This window comes from Anomaloglossus baeobatrachus, chromosome 9 (assembly GCF_048569485.1).
Source record: "Anomaloglossus baeobatrachus isolate aAnoBae1 chromosome 9, aAnoBae1.hap1, whole genome shotgun sequence".
In the NCBI taxonomy this organism is placed as follows: Eukaryota; Metazoa; Chordata; class Amphibia; order Anura; family Aromobatidae; genus Anomaloglossus; species Anomaloglossus baeobatrachus.
This window is the reverse complement of record NC_134361.1, coordinates 24,051,987-24,069,385: the sequence shown is the minus strand read 5'-3', so window position 1 is coordinate 24,069,385 and position 17,399 is coordinate 24,051,987. Positions and strand designations below refer to the sequence as shown.

Genomic DNA, 17,399 nt, shown 5'->3' with positions numbered 1-17,399 from the left:
TTTCATACCTCGTTGTGAGCACTAACACGTTTAATGACAACAATAATGCTGATTGGTCGAGAAGAGACTAGCCGTTATGCTATTGGCTTACGAGTAATTCGCCTTCTAGCCCTGCCTTTGGTTTTTGACCAATCGCCGCTAGGTTTTGCTCTAATTCCGCCCTCGACCAATCAGAAGCTCTGGGATGTTTGTGACGTCGCCATCAACGGTCTGCGTGCCTCCTTCCTCCATCTTGTCATTAGTCCCCCTCCCCCATCAAGCTACAAGGCAAACAGGGGGGGAAAAGACAATCCGCCGCCATCCTCCTCCCGGCTGCCTGTCCCCATCCCGAACACCCGCTCATCGGAACCCCCTCACCCGGCGCGTCGAGCCCAGGTGGGTATGGGGTCCGGGGTCGCGGCAGTGATGGCCTCCGCCCGGGCCGCTGCTGCTGTTTGTAGTCGTACGAGACGTAGTGTCGCCATTTTGTTTTCCGCCCGTCACCTGCATCCTTGTCCCGGCTCCCTGACCTCCCCATCCTCTCCATCACTGGTACCCGGCCATTTCCTGCCATGGTGACGCCCCCACCCCCCCGGGTCACTGACGAATAACGGCAGCGGCTCGCTTTACGGCACGTTGCTGTTTTCCCTTCTCTTCTTCCATATTGATGCTCTGTTGCTATTTGGTAGCAACCAGTGGGATGCTCTGTTGCTTTCTGGTAGCAGCCACTGTGATGCTCTGTTGCAGCCAGTGGAGATTTCGTTATTTCTGCCCTTTCCAGTCTGTTGGTTTATGGATTAATTACAGTCTTGCCTCCCGCTATTGGTCCCTGGTGTCAGCCAGTGATGTGTCAGCCCCCGTCTGGGTGTTTTCCTGTTTTAAAGAACCGCCATCCCTCAGTTATCCCTCCTGGAAATGCATTGTTGCAGAATGGGTGTTTCACCGTTCTCATTGGACAGCATCGTAGACACGCCTCCTTGACTAGGCAGTGATCACGCCCCCTTGTCTGATTTGGTTTTTCCAGGAGGGATAACAGAGGGACATCAATAGAGTAATGAGATCTGGGGGTGATGAAGGGAAACCGGCCCTCGCTCTGACCGGGGGTCTTCATTAAAGAGGGTCTGTCCCGCTCGCTCATATGTTCCCTCGCTCTGACCAGGGGTCTTCATTAAAGAGGGTCTGTCCCGCTCGCTCATATGTTCCCTCGCTGTGACCGAGGGGGGAAAGGTTCGTCTTTGGGTCCATCCTTCCTGCTCATTTGTGGCCTTGCTTTGATGGGGGGGGATCTTCATTACAGAGGGTCCGTCCCTCCCGCTCATATATTCCCTTGCTGTGACTGGGGGTCTTCATTAAAGAGGGTCCATCCCGCCCGCTCATATATTCCCTCGCTGTGACCGGGGATCTTCATTAAGAAGGGTCTGTCCTTCCTGCTCATGTGGCCTCGCTCTCATAGGGGGGTCTTCATTAAACAGGGTCCATCCCGCCCGCTCATATGTGCCCTCGCTCTGACCGGGGGTCTTCATTAAGGAGAGTCTGTCCTTCCTGCTCATATGTGCCCTCGCTCTGATGGGGGGGGGGTCTTCATTACAGAGGGTCCGTCCCTCCCGCTCATATATTCCCTTGCTGTGACCGGGGGTCTTCATTAAGGAGAGTCTGTCCTTCCTGCTCATATATTCCCTTGCTGTGACCGGGGGTCTTCATTAAGGAGAGTCTGTCCCTCCTGCTCATATATACCCTCGCTCTGATGGGGGGGTCTTTATTAAGAAGTGTCTGTCCCTCCTAATGATATATTCCCTCGCTCTGACCGGTGGTCTTCATTGATAAGGGTCCGTCCCTCCTGCTCATATATTCCCTCACTCTAAGCAGGGGTCTTCATTAAAGAGGGTCCGTCCTGCCTCTGTTAATATGTGTGTGACATGTATTTCCCATGAAACAACCGTTAGAGCCTCTTTTACACTAGATTCTGCCGTTCCTCTGTTATTCCTCCTGGAAATGTCTCTGTGGCCGTTGTACAAGTGTCAAGATCTTGGGGGGGAACTGCTGAAATCTGCGAAGGACGCAACGTAGAAAGTTAGCGTCTTTCTAACTCCGTCCACAGGGGGTGTGGCTTGGAGGCTAAGGGCCCGTCCTGCTCCGCCCCCGTCCCTCCACCACCTGCCCCCGCTCTCCGCAGTCCTCTTTATCATGTTCAGAAACTGCAGCAAAAATGTGATTAGACGTCATGAGCAAAAAATTAAAAAAAAGTGACCGCTGCAGCCAATCAGTCAGTGCTGAGTGTCAGTGAGGGGTTTGTGATCCAGAATTCCCTCCTTTTGCGATTGGCCGGTTGATATGTGACTTTGGACCTCAGCAGTAGAATAATAGGTAAACTCTGAGGCTCCGGCCCTGTGGGGGGAGGGGTCACCCTGACTGAGGTCCGGACCCTCGCTCCCCAGACTCCTTATATTGGGAGAAGGATCATTTATACAGATGTTGAAGCCCCCCGGGTGGCGGATGTACCGGGGGCCGTGGCTCGGGTCATCTACACTGTGATGAGCTGCAGTACCTGGAGACGGCCACTACAAGGTGCATGGCGCTGTGCTGCTGTGTACACCGCTGATGGGTGGGGGCTGCACAACCTGCCTGCGCAGACCCCTGAGGAGGGGTCACCAACAACATATTCCACCTCTAGGGGGAGAATCCGTTTAGAAAGGGAGCCGCTGTATACAAAAGAACATGCCCCCCCCAAACTATCGCCTATTGACATGGGCCTTCCCCAAACCACCGTCCACTGACGTGGCCCCAAAGACTGTCCACAGGCATGGTCCCTCCCAAAAAAAACCACTGACACAGTTCCCCCCCCCATTAAAACCACCGTCCACAGACATGGTCCCCCCCCCAAAAAAAACCCACTGTCCACTGACACAGTCCCCCCCCCCCCCCAAAACCACAGTCTACTGATGTGGGCCCACCCTCCCCAAACCACCGTCCGGTGATGTGCCCCCCACCCCCTCCAAAACCACCGTCCAATAGTGACGTGGGCCCTCCTCCGTCCACAAACACGGGGCCCCATGGTACACTGCCTCCTAATATAGGGGTGTGCATTTTGGCCATTGCTCGCCCCCTGTGATGTTGGGGAATCTTTTCGCTCCCCTCTATCCTCCCGCAGTCGGGTTTGCACTATTATTGGTGACTGTGAATCCGGAGATGGCCGGTGTTGCTTGCTTCCTGCAGAGCAGTGTTTTCCAGTATCTGGCCTGCGGGGGGAGCCGGTACTTCTTTGGGGGTTCACTGCTCCCCCGACGAGGACACGTTCAGCCGTCTCCAGTTACTGTTGTATTATTCCATCTCGTCCCTGTTGCGTACAGTTTAGGGATTTAGGCCTTGTGCACATGTTGCGTTCTGGCGTGACAAATAAACTGCAGCGTTTTATCACTGCGCGTGCGTTTGAAAATGCATCCAAAACGCTGTGTTTAAAAAAAGCAGCGCGCGCGTGGAATTTGCGTCATTCTCATAGACTTTGCTGGGGACGCAGAACGCGTGCATGTACGCTGCAGTTTAATACGCTGCGTAAATGCATGAAATTACGCAACGTGCGCACAGAGCCTTAAGGACGCGTTCACACTGTCTTTATCATCGGGCTGCTCGCGGGGCATCGGGGGCGCTCGGGCCCTCGCGGGGCATCGGGGGCGCTCGGGCCCTCGCGGGGCATCGGGGGCGCTCGGGCCCTCGCGGGGCATCGGGGGGTGCTCGGGGCATCGGGGGCGCTCAGGCCCTCGCGGGGCATCGGGGGCGCTCAGGCCCTCGCGGGGCATCGGGGGCGCTCGAGCCCTCGCGGGGCATCGGCCCAGGATCGCGTGTGCTCGGATGGATCATCTGTGAAATGACTGTGAAGCCCAGGCTCGCTGCACTGCATGATGGGAGCCAGCGCCCCAGGGAGAGATGGGCACAACTGGGGGCAAAGCAATGTTTTTAGATGTAGTGCATCCCCCAAAAAGGAAGCCTGCCCTCCCTCCCCCTTAGCTGCTCTCTGTAAGGCTGGCTGTATGCGGACGGAGGACCGGACTGCCCAATCAGTGACTCTGTAATGCTCGTTACTCGCCTCGAGCCCCTCCGAGCGTCCGACCTGCTGCACCCGAGCCCCCATCACTGCACCCAGCACATTGCAATACAGGTGAAGGGGAAATCAAAGGAGGAGCCGAGGAGAGGCCGGCGCGAGGCTGGGGGGGCTACATGAGCGCTCTCACACGAAGGACAGCAACACACATTATTCTGTGATCCCACAAAGCGAGGCTGCCAAGTGGCCCCGAGGCAGCAGATGGCGGCACGTTTATGGGCAGTGACCACATTGTGCTGCGTTCACATCGTCTCATGTGAATAGTGACCAGGATAAAACAGGAGAGCGGCACCAATAAACCTGCGCTGCCGGCTCAGACGGGACCGGCTCTGAACCGGGGGTCCAGGCAGAAGGGAACATCTCCAACCACCGAGACCCCCAATCCTGAAGACCCGGATCTGAAGCATTCCAGCCCCAAGGACGACAACCATCCACCCCCAAGACCCCTCAATCTCAAGGAAGCGGCTCTGAGACAACCATCCACCCCCAAGACCCCTCAATCTCAAGGAAGCGGCTCTGAGACAACCATCCACCCCCAAGACCCCTCCAATTCCGAGGCTGCGGTTCCGAGACACCCCCCCCCCCCCCCACCACACACACACACACACACACACACACCCCCACTACAATCCCGATCTGTGGGACTGTCACCAATAGCCGCTTTCATGACATGGCTTTTTCCGCCCCCCAGGCTGTGAATTAGCGCTGAGGCCCCCGCCGTTCTTGGGACCGCGCTGGTCTCGGCATTTCGGCTCCCAACAAACTGTAAATCCTCGTTCTGATGGGGACTTTCACTGTTGAGAATAATCCTTTAACTCCAAGCGCAGGATCGGCGAAGTGCAGCACTACAGCTCCCAGCATGGCCTGACAACCCCGGGAGTCGTAGTTACTTGCAGTGCCGCAGGTCCAGATCCCGGATCCAGGACGGTCCCGAGCACCTGCCTTTGACTATGGATTAATGTTTGGGGTTGCGTTTATGATCTGTGTTGGGTCCCCCCTGTATATTGTGTCCTGTGGATGCACAAGGACACCCCCTGGAAACAGAGGACCCTGATACCAGCTGTTACCATGTAACAGAGCATTGGGGGGCTGTGTACAGATCTGTGCCTGGGGTTCGCCCGGCCCCCCCGTCTGCCGCTGCACCCGCCTCGCAGACGCTCTGGTCGTACACTGCCCTCTGTCTGGCGCTGCCCCCTGCCCCGCAGACGCTCCGGCCGGACGACGATGCCCCCCGCTCCACAGACGCTCCGGTGACGCCGCCCTACAGACGCTCCGCGGTCGGACGCTGCCCCTCCCCCCGTCCCACAGACACTCCGGTCGGACAACCCTGCCCCGCCCCACAGATGCTCCGGTCGGACGACGCTGCCCCCTCCCCCCCGCCCCGCAGACGCTCCGGTCGGACGACGCTGCCCCCTCCCCCCCGCCCCGCAGACGCTCCGGTTGGATGATGCTGCCCCCCCGCCCCGCAGACGCTCCGGTCGGATGATGCTGCCCCCCCCCCCCCCCGCCCCGCAGACGCTCCGGTCGGACGCTGCTGCACGTTGCATATTTAATAAGGGATTTTAATCTTTTCAGATCGTACTCAATGAGCTTCCCCCGCAATGTCAGAGCGGCCGGGGCAGACTGCAAAAGGGAAGGATGGCAAGAAGTACTCGTCCCTCAACCTGTTTGATACATACAAGGGCAAGTCCTTAGAGGTGCAGAAACCAGCAGGTGAGGCGCGCGGCTCTTACTGTGTGGTGATGTGGGGCGCGCGGCTCTTACTGTGTGGTGATGTGAGGCGCGCGGCTCTTACTGTGGGGTGATGTGAGGCGCGCGGCTCTTACTGTGGGGTGATGTGGGGCGCGCGGCTCTTACTGTGGGGTGATGTGAGGCGCGTGGCTCTTACTGTGGGGTGATGTGAGGCGCGCGGCTCTTACTGTGGGGTGATGTGAGGCGCGCGGCTCTTACTGTGGGGTGATGTGGGGCGCGCGGCTCTTACTGTGGGGTGATGTGGGGCGCGCGGCTCTTACTGTGGGGTGATGTGGGGCGCGCGGCTCTTACTGTGGGGTGATGTGAGGCGCGTGGCTCTTACTGTGGGTTGATGTGAGGCGCGCGGCTCTTACTGTGGGGTGATGTGAGGCGCGCGGCTCTTACTGTGGGGTGATGTGAGGCGCGCGGCTCTTACTGTGGGGTGATGTGGGGCGCGCGGCTCTTACTGTGGGGTGATGTGGGGCGCGCGGCTCTTACTGTGGGGTGATGTGGGGCGCGCGGCTCTTACTGTGGGGTGATGTAGCCGTACAGACACTGGATAATGCGTCCTCTCTTCCACAGTCACAGCCCGCCATGGCCTGCAGAGTCTCGGTAAAGTTGCCATTGCCAGGCGCATGCCCCCCCCAGCCAACCTACCAAGCCTGAAAGCAGAAAACAAAGGGAATGACCCAAACGTCTCACTAGTTCCCAAAGACGGATCAGGATGGGCAAGCAAGCAGGATACACCCGAGCCAAAGAGGTGAGGAAGCAGCTGTGACGCCAGCGTAGCCAAGATAAATGTGACCTGGGGTAAATTGCGGGGACTAATGTGCTCCTCTGCTGGCGGCTCAGATGGCCGTGCCGAGTCCAGGAGACGCCCTAATAGATTAACGGGCCGGAGGGAATCTGGATTCGTTCTGTGTAGACCGTTATTCATGATGCTGTATCTGCAGCGGAGCTGTGTTTTCTTTTCTGCTTTATGGCGGAGCGGCCGCAGCGTTGTGCTTTATGGCGGAGCGGCCGCAGCGTTGTGCTTTATGGCGGAGCGGCCGCAGCGTTGTGCTTTATGGCGGAGCGGCCGCAGCGTTGTGCTTTATGGCGGAGCGGCCGCAGCGTTGTGCTTTATGGCGGAGCGGCCGCAGCGTTGTGCTTTATGGCGGAGCGGCCGCAGCGTTGTGCTTTATGGCGGAGCGGCCGCAACGTTCTGCTTTATGGCGGAGCGGCCGCAGCGTTCTGCATTATGGCGGAGCGGCCGCAGCGTTCTGCTTTATGGCGAAGCGGCCGCAGCGTTCTGCTTTATGGCGGAGCGGCCGCAGCGTTCTGCTTTATGGCGGAGCGGCCGCAGCGTTCTGCTTTATGGCGGAGCGGCCGCAGCGTTCTGCTTTATGGCGGAGCGGCCGCAGCGTTTGGCTTTATGGCGGAGCGGCCGCAGCGTTCGGCTTTATGGCGGAGCGGCCGCAGCGTTCGGCTTTATGGCGGAGCGGCCGCAGCGTTCGGCTTTATGGCGGAGCGGCCGCAGCGTTCCGCTTTATGGCGGAGCGGCCGCAGCGTTCCGCTTTATGGCGGAGCGGCTGCAGCGTTGTGCTTTATGGCAGAGCGGCGGTTCTACTCTGTCCTCACTGCTTTCTCTCTTCCCTCAGTACCGATGTCTCTCCAGCACCGCAGCCGGAGTCGCAGCCACCGCCGGTTTCACAGACGCCTGCATCAAACCAGTCGAAGCGTCCCCCAGTTCCACAAGAGGTAACGCCGCAGACGCTTCTTCATCCCCGTCCCCAGCGGTTCTTTGCCCTCCCAGTGGCCGGAGCTGATTTAGCTTTGTAGGAATTAGAATATAATGGGGCTGGATGAGTGTATAACGGCAGCAGCAGCAGTGGAGGGAGCGGCCGCGGTACCTGTAACCTCTGACTGTCCGGAAGTCAGAAGTTACATCACACACTCTATGAGAGCCAGAACAAGGCATGAGGCTCTCATAGACTTGTATAGAGTTTTGACCTCCAGCTCTATGAAACACTGGAGCTGCCGTCAGGTCCCAGATCGCCAGAGACCGACCGGAGTGCCGCTGGAAAAGGCTGAAGACGCATGAATGTGTGAGGGCCGGGCCAGGTAGTCACAGATAGAGCCCCGCATTACATCTGTCCCTCATAGGTAACGCACAGCCAAACACATAAACCCTAGTCACCCCCCTCAGAGCTTGATGGACACACGGGGGGGCGGAACCAGGCGGTTGGAAGACGCCCACCGAGGAGTTCAGAGAGCCTGGGGCGGGAAAGTAAAAACAGAATAGTTTGAGTGTTCAAGTTGGAGAGGTGGTGGGCTGGAGCGGTGTGCGGCTCCAGCAGAGGAGAGAAACCAATTTGAGCAGGTGCCGGGGTAATAGCCCTGGTACCTTTTGGCTGGGAGGCATACGGTGGTCTCCGTCTGCAGGAGCCGGGAAGACAGCTCGGTGGAACCGTGGTGGACCGGGACAGGGTTGTAGCCCGCTGGTACCGACCCGGGGAACCGACTTGGAAACCATTGCACAACGGGGGGTACTCAGACCCTGAAGCTAGGTCCAGAAGCTACTGGGGGCTAGCTAATTAACTGATTGCAGCCAAGACTAGAGGTCCTGTCCCACCCAAAGTCCCAACTGAAGGCAACAGCCCAACGAGGGGGATAGAAAGCCACCGCCACGGCTCGGGCCAGCGGTTGCGGGCAAAGGGCTCCTTAGGCGACCACAAGCCAGACTCCTGGAGTTGCAAGCGCAGGTAGTCCACCATCACAAATAGGTGCGGGAGAAAGACAGAGACCACCAGACCAGACTGCAGCCGGCTCCGGGCACCGACCACCATCACCTTGGTTTACCAGAGACTCGTGTGTTTACTAATAGTGAGTACACCAGTGCCCTCCAGCGCCCATCTCCCTGCACCGCCAAGCACTCCCCCAACGGGTCACGGGGCCACCATCCCTGCCCACGGAGAGGTTAACAACTTGCTGCGCAACATCTCCCCCGGGTGCCCCGTAACCGCAGCGGTGGTGTCCACCTTCACCACATCTTGTGGGTGGCGTCACAAACTTAACACTGCTTCGGCCGTACATCTACGTCCCCAAACCACAACCCCCCTTTTGATTGGAGTGACCGCAGGACCCCCGGGTCCGGAGACCCTCGAGCCACCCACTGAAGGTCCGGATCCGAGCGGCTCGGCTGCCGAGCACGGGGCGGTACAGATGTATGAGACAAGGGCAGGGGACTTGGCGTTAAAGCTCCGCTCCAGCGCAGTCTCTGCTTCAGCTGATTGGCGCAGCGGTCGGGCGACCTGGACAGCGGAAGCATCCGATGGCGCAGCCGCGGTCCGACTGCGCAGTTCTGTGTTTCAGTTTGTACATAACCTTTCCGTCTCCTGATTTTTCTCATTTGTTTTGTGCAGCCCCCCCAACCGGCCGCCGCCGCGGTAAAGACCTGGGCGCAGGCCAGCACCACACATGGAGCACAAGGAGATGGTAGGAGCACCGCTGTATTATTTTATTACATTGTGACCAAAGCAGAGGTGGGTGAAGAAGCCCCCAGCTTGTGAAGGGGCAGGAGACCTCCTAAATTTGATGCATGTCACTGAATGTTGGAGCGTCACTTTCCTTGCTGACGGTTTCCTCTTTCCATCTACGTTTAGGTGGAAAGGCATCAAGCCGACTGTCGCCATTCTCTCGAGAGGAATTTCCAACCCTGCAGGCGGCTGGGGACCAGGACAAAAGTGGGCCCGACCAGAGCACCTCCGCTGTGTCGTATGGGCCCGGACCAAGCCTCCGCCCCCAGAGTAAGACCCCCGCTCCTGTATAAAGCCCATTACTGATATTTTGGTGCCACTTATCGTTGGTACTTACTTGTCCAAACTTTCCGTTTTTTGCAGATGTGACCAGCTGGAGGGACGGGGGTGGGAGGGGGGGGCTTGGCCCTGGCTCCCTGGATGGTGAGAGCCGCGAGCCTCCCTCCGAAGCGGCGCACACCCCCAGCAGCGAGCCGGCCCTCCGTCCGGGGCTGCCTCCGCCTGCTCCCCAACAGTTCCCTCCATTTCGGGGGATGCTTACACCATTTGTGAGTATCTCGGGACGTTGCGCTCCTCCTGTGGCTTTTCTGCAGATTGTCTGGATTTCTTCTCGCGGTGCGTCCTGCCGTCTCCGCACGTTCTCACTTCTCCTTCTCCTCTAGATGTATCCCCCGTACTTGCCGTTCCCTCCTCCGTATGGGCCACAAGCAGCGTTTCGTTTCCATGGCCCGGAGGCTCCCAGGTAATTTCACACTTCTTTTTTTTTGTCCATTGATGAATCTGTATTTCCGCCATCATTGACTAAGCAAATGATTATTTCTTCAGCGCTCTATTGGGAGACCCAGACGATTGGGGTATAGCACTGCCTCCGGAGGCCACACAAAGCACTACACTAAAAAGTGCAAGGCCCCTCCCCTTCTGGCTATACCCCCCCGTGACATCACGGGTTCTCCAGTTTTAGCTTTGTGTGCGAAGGAGGTCAGACATCCATGCATAGCTCCACAGATTTTAGTCAGCAGCAGCTGCTGACTATGTCGGATGGAAGAAAAGAGGGCCCATATAGGGCCCCCAGCATGCTCCCTTCTCACCCGTGGATGGTGTTGTAAGGTTGAGGTACTTATTGCTAGTACAGAGGCCGGAGCCCACATGCTGTTTTCCTTCCCCATCCCCATGAGGGGCTCTGGGTGAAGTGGGATCTTACAGGTCTCCAGGCACAGAGACCGAGCTCCATCCACAGACCCAAAAGAACCTGCTGGATATGGAGCTGAGTATCGTCAGGGACAGGGCCCTGCTACATCAAGGTACTCTGTGTCCCCGGGCAAGCGCGCACACACACACCAGCATTGCTGGGAGTGTTAGTGCGCCGGGGACAACAGCGCGGAGCGCTGGTGCTATTATTCACTGCAGCTTTGCTGAGTGAATTTATGTATTGAAAACGGCCGCGCCGGCCGCTGCTGATTGTTTTTTACATTGTGGCGCGGCTGGGACTTGTGGTGCGCCGGGGGACTTCGGCGTCGGCCGTGCACATAGGACGGCCGCGCTTATTACTAGAGTCCCCGGCTTTGCGGCCTAGTTTTCGTTTCGTTCCCGCCCCAGCCCTGCCAGTCAGAGGAGGGGCGGGACGCTGTACAGTAGCTCAGCGCAGGGAGCTGGAGTCTGCTTTGCATTCTCCAGCCCCCTCTCACTGAACACAGTGAGACGCCGGGTTCCCGCTCTTGGCTGGGGCTCGCCCACGGCCCGCCCCTCTGCACAGGACGGGGAAGAGAAGCCGGCAGCCATTATGGTTTCCACTCTGGGAGAACGGAACCAGTTACAGGTTTTTGGGCGACCTCGCACCCGCTCTTGTGCGGGCGGTAAGCAACTGACACCACTAATGCTGAAGTGGGCTTTTGGACTGTGTGCTGATATGCTATGCACTGTACTGTACTGTCGCTATTCTGGGCAACAGCAGCAAATAAGCAATGCTGCTGAGGCACAAGCTTTCAATGCTTCTTCGTTTGCATGTGCTGCAGTGTTTACTGTCAGATTGGGCAACAGCAGCAGTAGAGCAATTTGTGCTAAGGCACAAGCTTTCAATGCTGCTTCGCTTGCATGTGCTGCACGGTTTATTGTTATGCTATACATTCACTGTATGTCGCTATTCTTGGCTAATGCGCCCAGATAAACAGACAAAAGCAGCAGTAGAGCAATGGTGCTACGGCACAAGTTTTCAATGCTGCTTGACTTGCATTGGCTGCAGTGTTTACTGTCATGCTTGTATGCTATACATTCACTGTATGTCGCTATCCTTGGCTAATGTTCCTGGATAAATAGACAACAGCAGCAGAAAGGCTAGGGTGCTAACGCGCAAGTTTTCAATGCTGCTTGGATTGCATGGGCTGCAGTGTTTACTGTCAGGCTTGTATGCTATACATTCACTGTATGTCGCTATCCTTGTCTCATGCTCCTAGATAAATAGACAACAGCAGCAGAAGAGCAAATGTGCCAAGCCACAAGTTTTCAATGCTGCGTGTACTACATGTGCTGAAGTGTTTATTTGTACTTCATGCTTGTATGACTATTCACTGTACGGTCGCTATCCTCGGCTAGGCTCTTAGATAGCTAGACAACAACAGCAGAAAAAGACAAGTTGCCAATGCACGGGCTTTCTATGCCGCTTGTACTGCATGTCATACGGTTCCAGGACCCCCAGTGCGTGCAATTGCTCAACCGGGGTCTCTGCTATATGTGGCCAAAAGAACCACCTGTGATCTCTGTCCAGAGACAGGGACGAAGTTGCAGTTTTTCCGCTGATATATTGTCTGTGACTATGACTGACATCTTACAGACTTTGCACCCCAAGCAGACCGTGGGCAATATGGTTGCAATGACCCTGGCCGCCCTGATCTGGAGCATCTCAAGGCGCCAGAGTGATTCCAGGCATCCCAGAGAGCAGGCATCCGACACGGTCGACAGTCCCAGATGGCCTAAGCGGGCTCGCTGGCATTAGCCCTCGACTCCATCACTGGTCAAGGTCCCAGCTGGAGTACTCTCTGTACGATGAGGCAGACGTAGCTGTTCAGGACTCTGTTCCTGAGACCGCTCTCAATCCGGATACACCGGATGGTGACGCTATAGTGAATAATCTTTTTGCGTCCATCAACGAAAGGTTGGGTATTTCTCCCTCAACTCCTCCAGTGGAGGGGTCAGCTTCACAGCAAGAGAAATCTCTATATATTGAGTACTTGTTTAGCACTCTGACTCCAGAGACGCAGTCCAGAAACGACACGCTTATCACGATAAGCGTTTCTCCGACCGTATTAATGAGACACGTGTCGCTCCCCCTGACGTGGTCAAGCGCTAGACCCAGTATCCAAATGTGGATCCCCCAATCTCCATGCTTGCAGCTAGATCTATAGTTGTAGTGGTGGATAGGACTTCACTTCAAAATGCCATTGACAGGCAGATTGGCCTCTGGTTGCAATCTGTCTATGAAGCTATCGGCAGGTCGGCTGCTCCGGCAGTCGCAGCCGTGAAGGCACTCCAAGCTATTTCAGCTAGTATTGCGCAGGGGGTCGCTGTCACAGGTACTCTCGGTCCCAGCAGCGTCTTTAACTCGCAATGTCGGCATGGCGAATCATGCTGTTATTGCTGTCCGAGACTCTACGAGCCGGACGTCAGTGGCACCCGCCAACTCCGTGTTTTTACGCAGAGGCTAGTAGTTGAGAGATTGGAACAGAGGCTGCTTCCAACGAAGTGCTTAACCAGGTTGCCTTTATCTAGTGATAGTCTGTTGGTAAGGGTTGAATGAAATCATTCAACTATCCAAGACGACTCAAAAAGCCCAGAAGGGCATAGATTCCTAGCGGGCTCAATCACGCCCGGGGAAGGCAGCCGGAGGACCCGCTACCAAAGTGTTTTTCCTCATAATTTTCAGCCCTCTCACTCCGCAACCGCGGGGGGGCAGACTCCCCCGCTTTAGCTGCATTTACCTACCGCAGGTCAAGGGCCTGTGAGTGAGAGTCAGTTTGTTTTCAAACTACCGCACCGACCGAGCCGAGGCTCTTCTGCAGGCGGAAACAGCGGTAATCCCTGTTCCTCTTCAGGAACCAGATACGCATTTTGCTCCGACCTGGTCGTGGTGCCAAAATAGGACGGCTCCTTCCGTCCCGTTCTGGCATTTATACTGCTTAACAAGCACGTGAAAACCAGGCGGTTCCGGATGGCATCACGCCGCTCCGTCATTGCCTCTCTGTCTCAAGGAGTTTTCCTAACATCAATAGACATCAGGATGCTTATCTACACGTGCCGATTGCTCCGAGGCACCGGCGTTGGCTACGATTCGTTATTAAAGACGAGAATATTTCGTTTCGTAGCCATACCCTTTGGCTGGCGACAGCCCCACGGGTGTTCACCAAGTTCGTGGCAGCAGAGGGAGCAGTCCCGCGCTCTCACGGTCACTCTGTGATCCTTTACTTGGGCAATCTACTGGTCAAGGCACTCTCCTTTAGAAGCATGCCAACACAACCTGAACATGGCGCTGGACCCTTCCCAGAGTTTCGGGTGGGTCTTCAACTTTTCAAGGTTGAACCCAATCGCTGGCATCTCCTGGAGAGTTTTCACACTCTCTCAGCGATAGTGAAGCTTCCGCTGGACAAACAGCGTTCACTACAGACGAGGGGGCAGTCTCTCCTTCAAGGAGGCGCCTCATCCAGAGGCGAGCTTTTTTCACGCAGTTTCATCTGCGTCCGCCTCAATAGCACATTCTTCGCTTATGGGAGGGAAGTCGATGTCCCTACACAGGAACGTGTCACTTTTCCAGACGGTCAAAGACCGTCTTCAGAGGAGTCCACTCTTCAACTCAGTGGTCTGGAGCTCTGGGCAGTGTATCTTGCACTGCAAGCCTTCCTGCAGTGGCTGGAATGCAAATAGATCCGAATTCAGTCGGACTATCCACAGCGGTGGCATACACCAACCACCAAGGCGGACTACGCAGTCGACAAGCCTCCCAAGAGGTCCGGCGGATTCTGCTATGGGTAGAAGACAGAGCATACACCATATCAGCTGTTCATATCCCGGGCGTACAACACTAGGAAGCAGACTTCCTCAGTCGCCAGGGCGTGGACGCAGGGGAATGGGCTCTGCACCCGTTTGTTTTTCAAGAAATCTGTAGCCGCAGGATGAAGACGGACGTCGACGTCATGGCTTCTCGGCAACAACAAGGTCCCGATTTTTCATGACGCGGTCTTACGATCAAAGAGCTCTGGCGACAGGCGCCTTGGCTCAGGATTGGTCACAGTTCCAGCTACCGATTGCTGCCACACCATCCTCGTCGCCCCAAACTGGCCGGGGAGGTCGTGGTACCGAGATCTGTGGCACCTCACCGTCGGTCGACCGTGAGCACGACGTCATTGCCACCATGAGACGGGCTAGCCAGCCGCGGTCTGCCAAGATCTACCACAACTCGTGGAAGATATTCTTATCTTAGTGTTCTGCTCAGGGAGTGTCTCCCTGGCCATCGGCATTGCCTACTTTGCCTTCCCTCCTGCAATCTGGTTGGGAAAGAGGTTGGTCGCTCGGCTCCCTTTAAGGGCAAGTCTCGGCACTATCCGTGTTCTTTTCAGAAGCGTCTAGCACGTCTTCCTAAGGTGCGCACGTTACTACAGGGGGTTTGTCATATTGTGCCCCCGTACAAGCGGCCGTTAGATCCATGGGATCTGAACAGGGTACTAGTTGCTCTCCGGAAGCCGCCTTTCGAGCCTCTGAGGGAAGTTTCCCTTTCGCGCCTGTCACAGAAAGTGGCCTTTCTGGTTGCGATCATGTCGCTTCGGCGAGTGTCTGAGCTGGCAGCGCTGTCATCCAAGGCTCCCTTCCTGGTATTCCACCAGGACAAGGTGGTGCTGCGCCCTATTCAGGAGTTTCTCCCTAAGGTTGTATCCGCGTTTCTTCTTAATCAGGATATATCCTTACCTTCCTTTTGTTCTCATCCGGTTCTCCGGTATGAAAAGGATTTACAGTTGTTAGTTCTGGGGAGAGCACTCAGAATCTACATTTCCCGCACGGCGCCCATGCGCCGCTCTGATGCATTTTTTGTCCTTGTCGCTGGTACGCGCAAGGGGTTGCAGGTTTCTAAAGCCACCATGGCTCGATGGATCAAAGAACCAATTCTTGAAGACTACCGTTCTGCGGGGCTTCCGGTTCCTTCAGGGCTGAAGGCCCATTCTACCAGAGCCGTAGGTGCGTCCTGGGCATTACGACACCAGGCTACGGCTCAACAGGTGTGCCAGGCAGCTACCTGGACGAGCCTGCACATTTTTTCACCAAACATTATCAGGTGCATACCTATGCTTCGGCGGACGCCAGCCTAGGTAGAAGAGCCCTGCAGGCGGCAGTGGCTTTCCCATAGGGGAGGGCTGTCTTGCAGCTCTAACATGAGGTATTTCTTTACCCACCCAGGGACAGCTTTTGGACGTCCCAATCGTCTGGGTCTCCCAATAGAGCGCTGAAGAAGAAGGGAATTTTGTTACTTACCGTAAATTCCTTTTCTTCTAGCTCTTATTGGGAGACCCAGCACCCGCCCTGTTGTCCTTCGGGATTTTTTTGTTGTTTGCGGGTACACATGTTGTTCATGTTGAACGGTTTTTCAGTTCTCCGATGTTACTCGGAGTTAATTTGTTTAAACCAGTTATTGGCTTTCCCCCTTCTTGCTTTGGCACTAAAACTGGAGAACCCGTGATGTCACGGGGGGGTATAGCCAGAGGGGGAGGGGCCTTGCACTTTTTAGTGTAGTGCTTTGTGTGGCCTCCGGAGGCAGTGCTATACCCCAATCGTCTGGGTCTCCCAATAAGAGCTAGAAGAAAAGGAATTTACGGTAAGTAACAAAATTCCCTTCTTCCTTCTTTCAATTTTAGGTTCCCACGTCTGGCTCCTCCGCGCGCCTCCCAGAGCGCTCCTCGGATGTCCGAGCCTGTGAGTCGCCCGTCCATCCTTAAGCAAGACGATCTGAAAGAGTTTGATGAACTAGATCAAGAGGCGGATGATGGATGGGCAGGTAATTGCGTCTGTCCGTGGTTGTGGGGGGCTTGCGTGATGACCACCCTCATGGTTTGCCGCAGTGGATTAGGACTCTTCTAATATGGTAGATTAGTAGGACATGCATTCACTTTCTGATCGGTGGGGTCTGACTGGGCCCTTTAAGGCCGCTTTACACGCTGCGACATCGCTCAAGCGAACTCGTTGGGTTCACGGAATTTGTGACGCACATCCGGTTTCTTTAGCGATGCCGTTGCGTGTGACACCTTTGAGCGATTTTTGCATCGTTGCAAAAACGTGCAAAATCGCTCATCGGTGACATGGGGGTCCATTCTCTAATATCGATGCTGCAGCAGTAACGATGTTGTTCGTCGTCCCTGCGGCAGCAGACATCGGTACGTGTGACACCGTAGGAACGAGGAAGCTCTCCTTACCTGCCTCCCGCCCGCAATGTGGACGGAAGAAGGTGGGCGGGATGTTACGTCCCACTCATCTCCGCCCCTCTGCTTCTATTGGGCGGAGGATCAGTGACGCTGCTGTGACGCTGAAGGAACCGCCCCCTTAGAAAGGAGGCGGTTCGCCGGTCACAGGGACGTCGCAGGGCTGCGGTATGTGCGGATGTCCCGCAGCCGCACATAACCGCATGTCAATTATTCATGCGAAAATATCTGCGGAAATCCCGGCCCTCCACTATGGAGATAGAGGGGGGGATTTCCGCAGGTAAGTCGCATGAATGTCCGCAGGTTTACCGCAGATATTTCGCTAGAATCCCACAGCTACGTATAGCTGCGGATTCCAGGGATCAGCTGCGAGAAACCTGCGGCCGTACCTACGGATATATCTGCAGGTGTGAACTCCCGTGGGCACATAGCCTTACCAATCCCGAGAATAAAGGGGGCACAGCTGGTTCTGGCTGCGTCCTCTTCCCTCCGCTGCTGCGCTCCGTGGATGGGGTCTCGCACTGTCCAGAAGAGAAACCCGAAAGGCCGTAGCACAAAACCACTTCACTCCCTTATTCCGTCTGCACGTTGCCGTTATCATTTCTTCATCGCCTCGCTCTCATC

The 17,399-nt window shown here is 56.2% G+C and overlaps 1 protein-coding gene across 1 annotated transcript in view; it reads left to right on the top strand.

Moving 5' to 3' along the window:
• The first annotated feature begins 219 nt into the window (after window positions 1-219).
• Window positions 220-17,399, top strand: part of PRRC2A (proline rich coiled-coil 2A) — a 43,468-nt gene continuing 26,288 nt past the window's right edge. Inside the window, exons 1-9 of the mRNA XM_075324790.1 lie at window positions 220-375; window positions 5,651-5,788; window positions 6,389-6,566; window positions 7,447-7,546; window positions 9,211-9,283; window positions 9,451-9,594; window positions 9,688-9,872; window positions 9,987-10,066; window positions 16,215-16,354. Of these exons, the coding sequence (XP_075180905.1) occupies window positions 5,677-5,788; window positions 6,389-6,566; window positions 7,447-7,546; window positions 9,211-9,283; window positions 9,451-9,594; window positions 9,688-9,872; window positions 9,987-10,066; window positions 16,215-16,354 (1,012 nt within the window). The 5' untranslated portion in view covers window positions 220-375; window positions 5,651-5,676. The remainder of the gene's footprint in view (window positions 376-5,650; window positions 5,789-6,388; window positions 6,567-7,446; window positions 7,547-9,210; window positions 9,284-9,450; window positions 9,595-9,687; window positions 9,873-9,986; window positions 10,067-16,214; window positions 16,355-17,399) is intronic.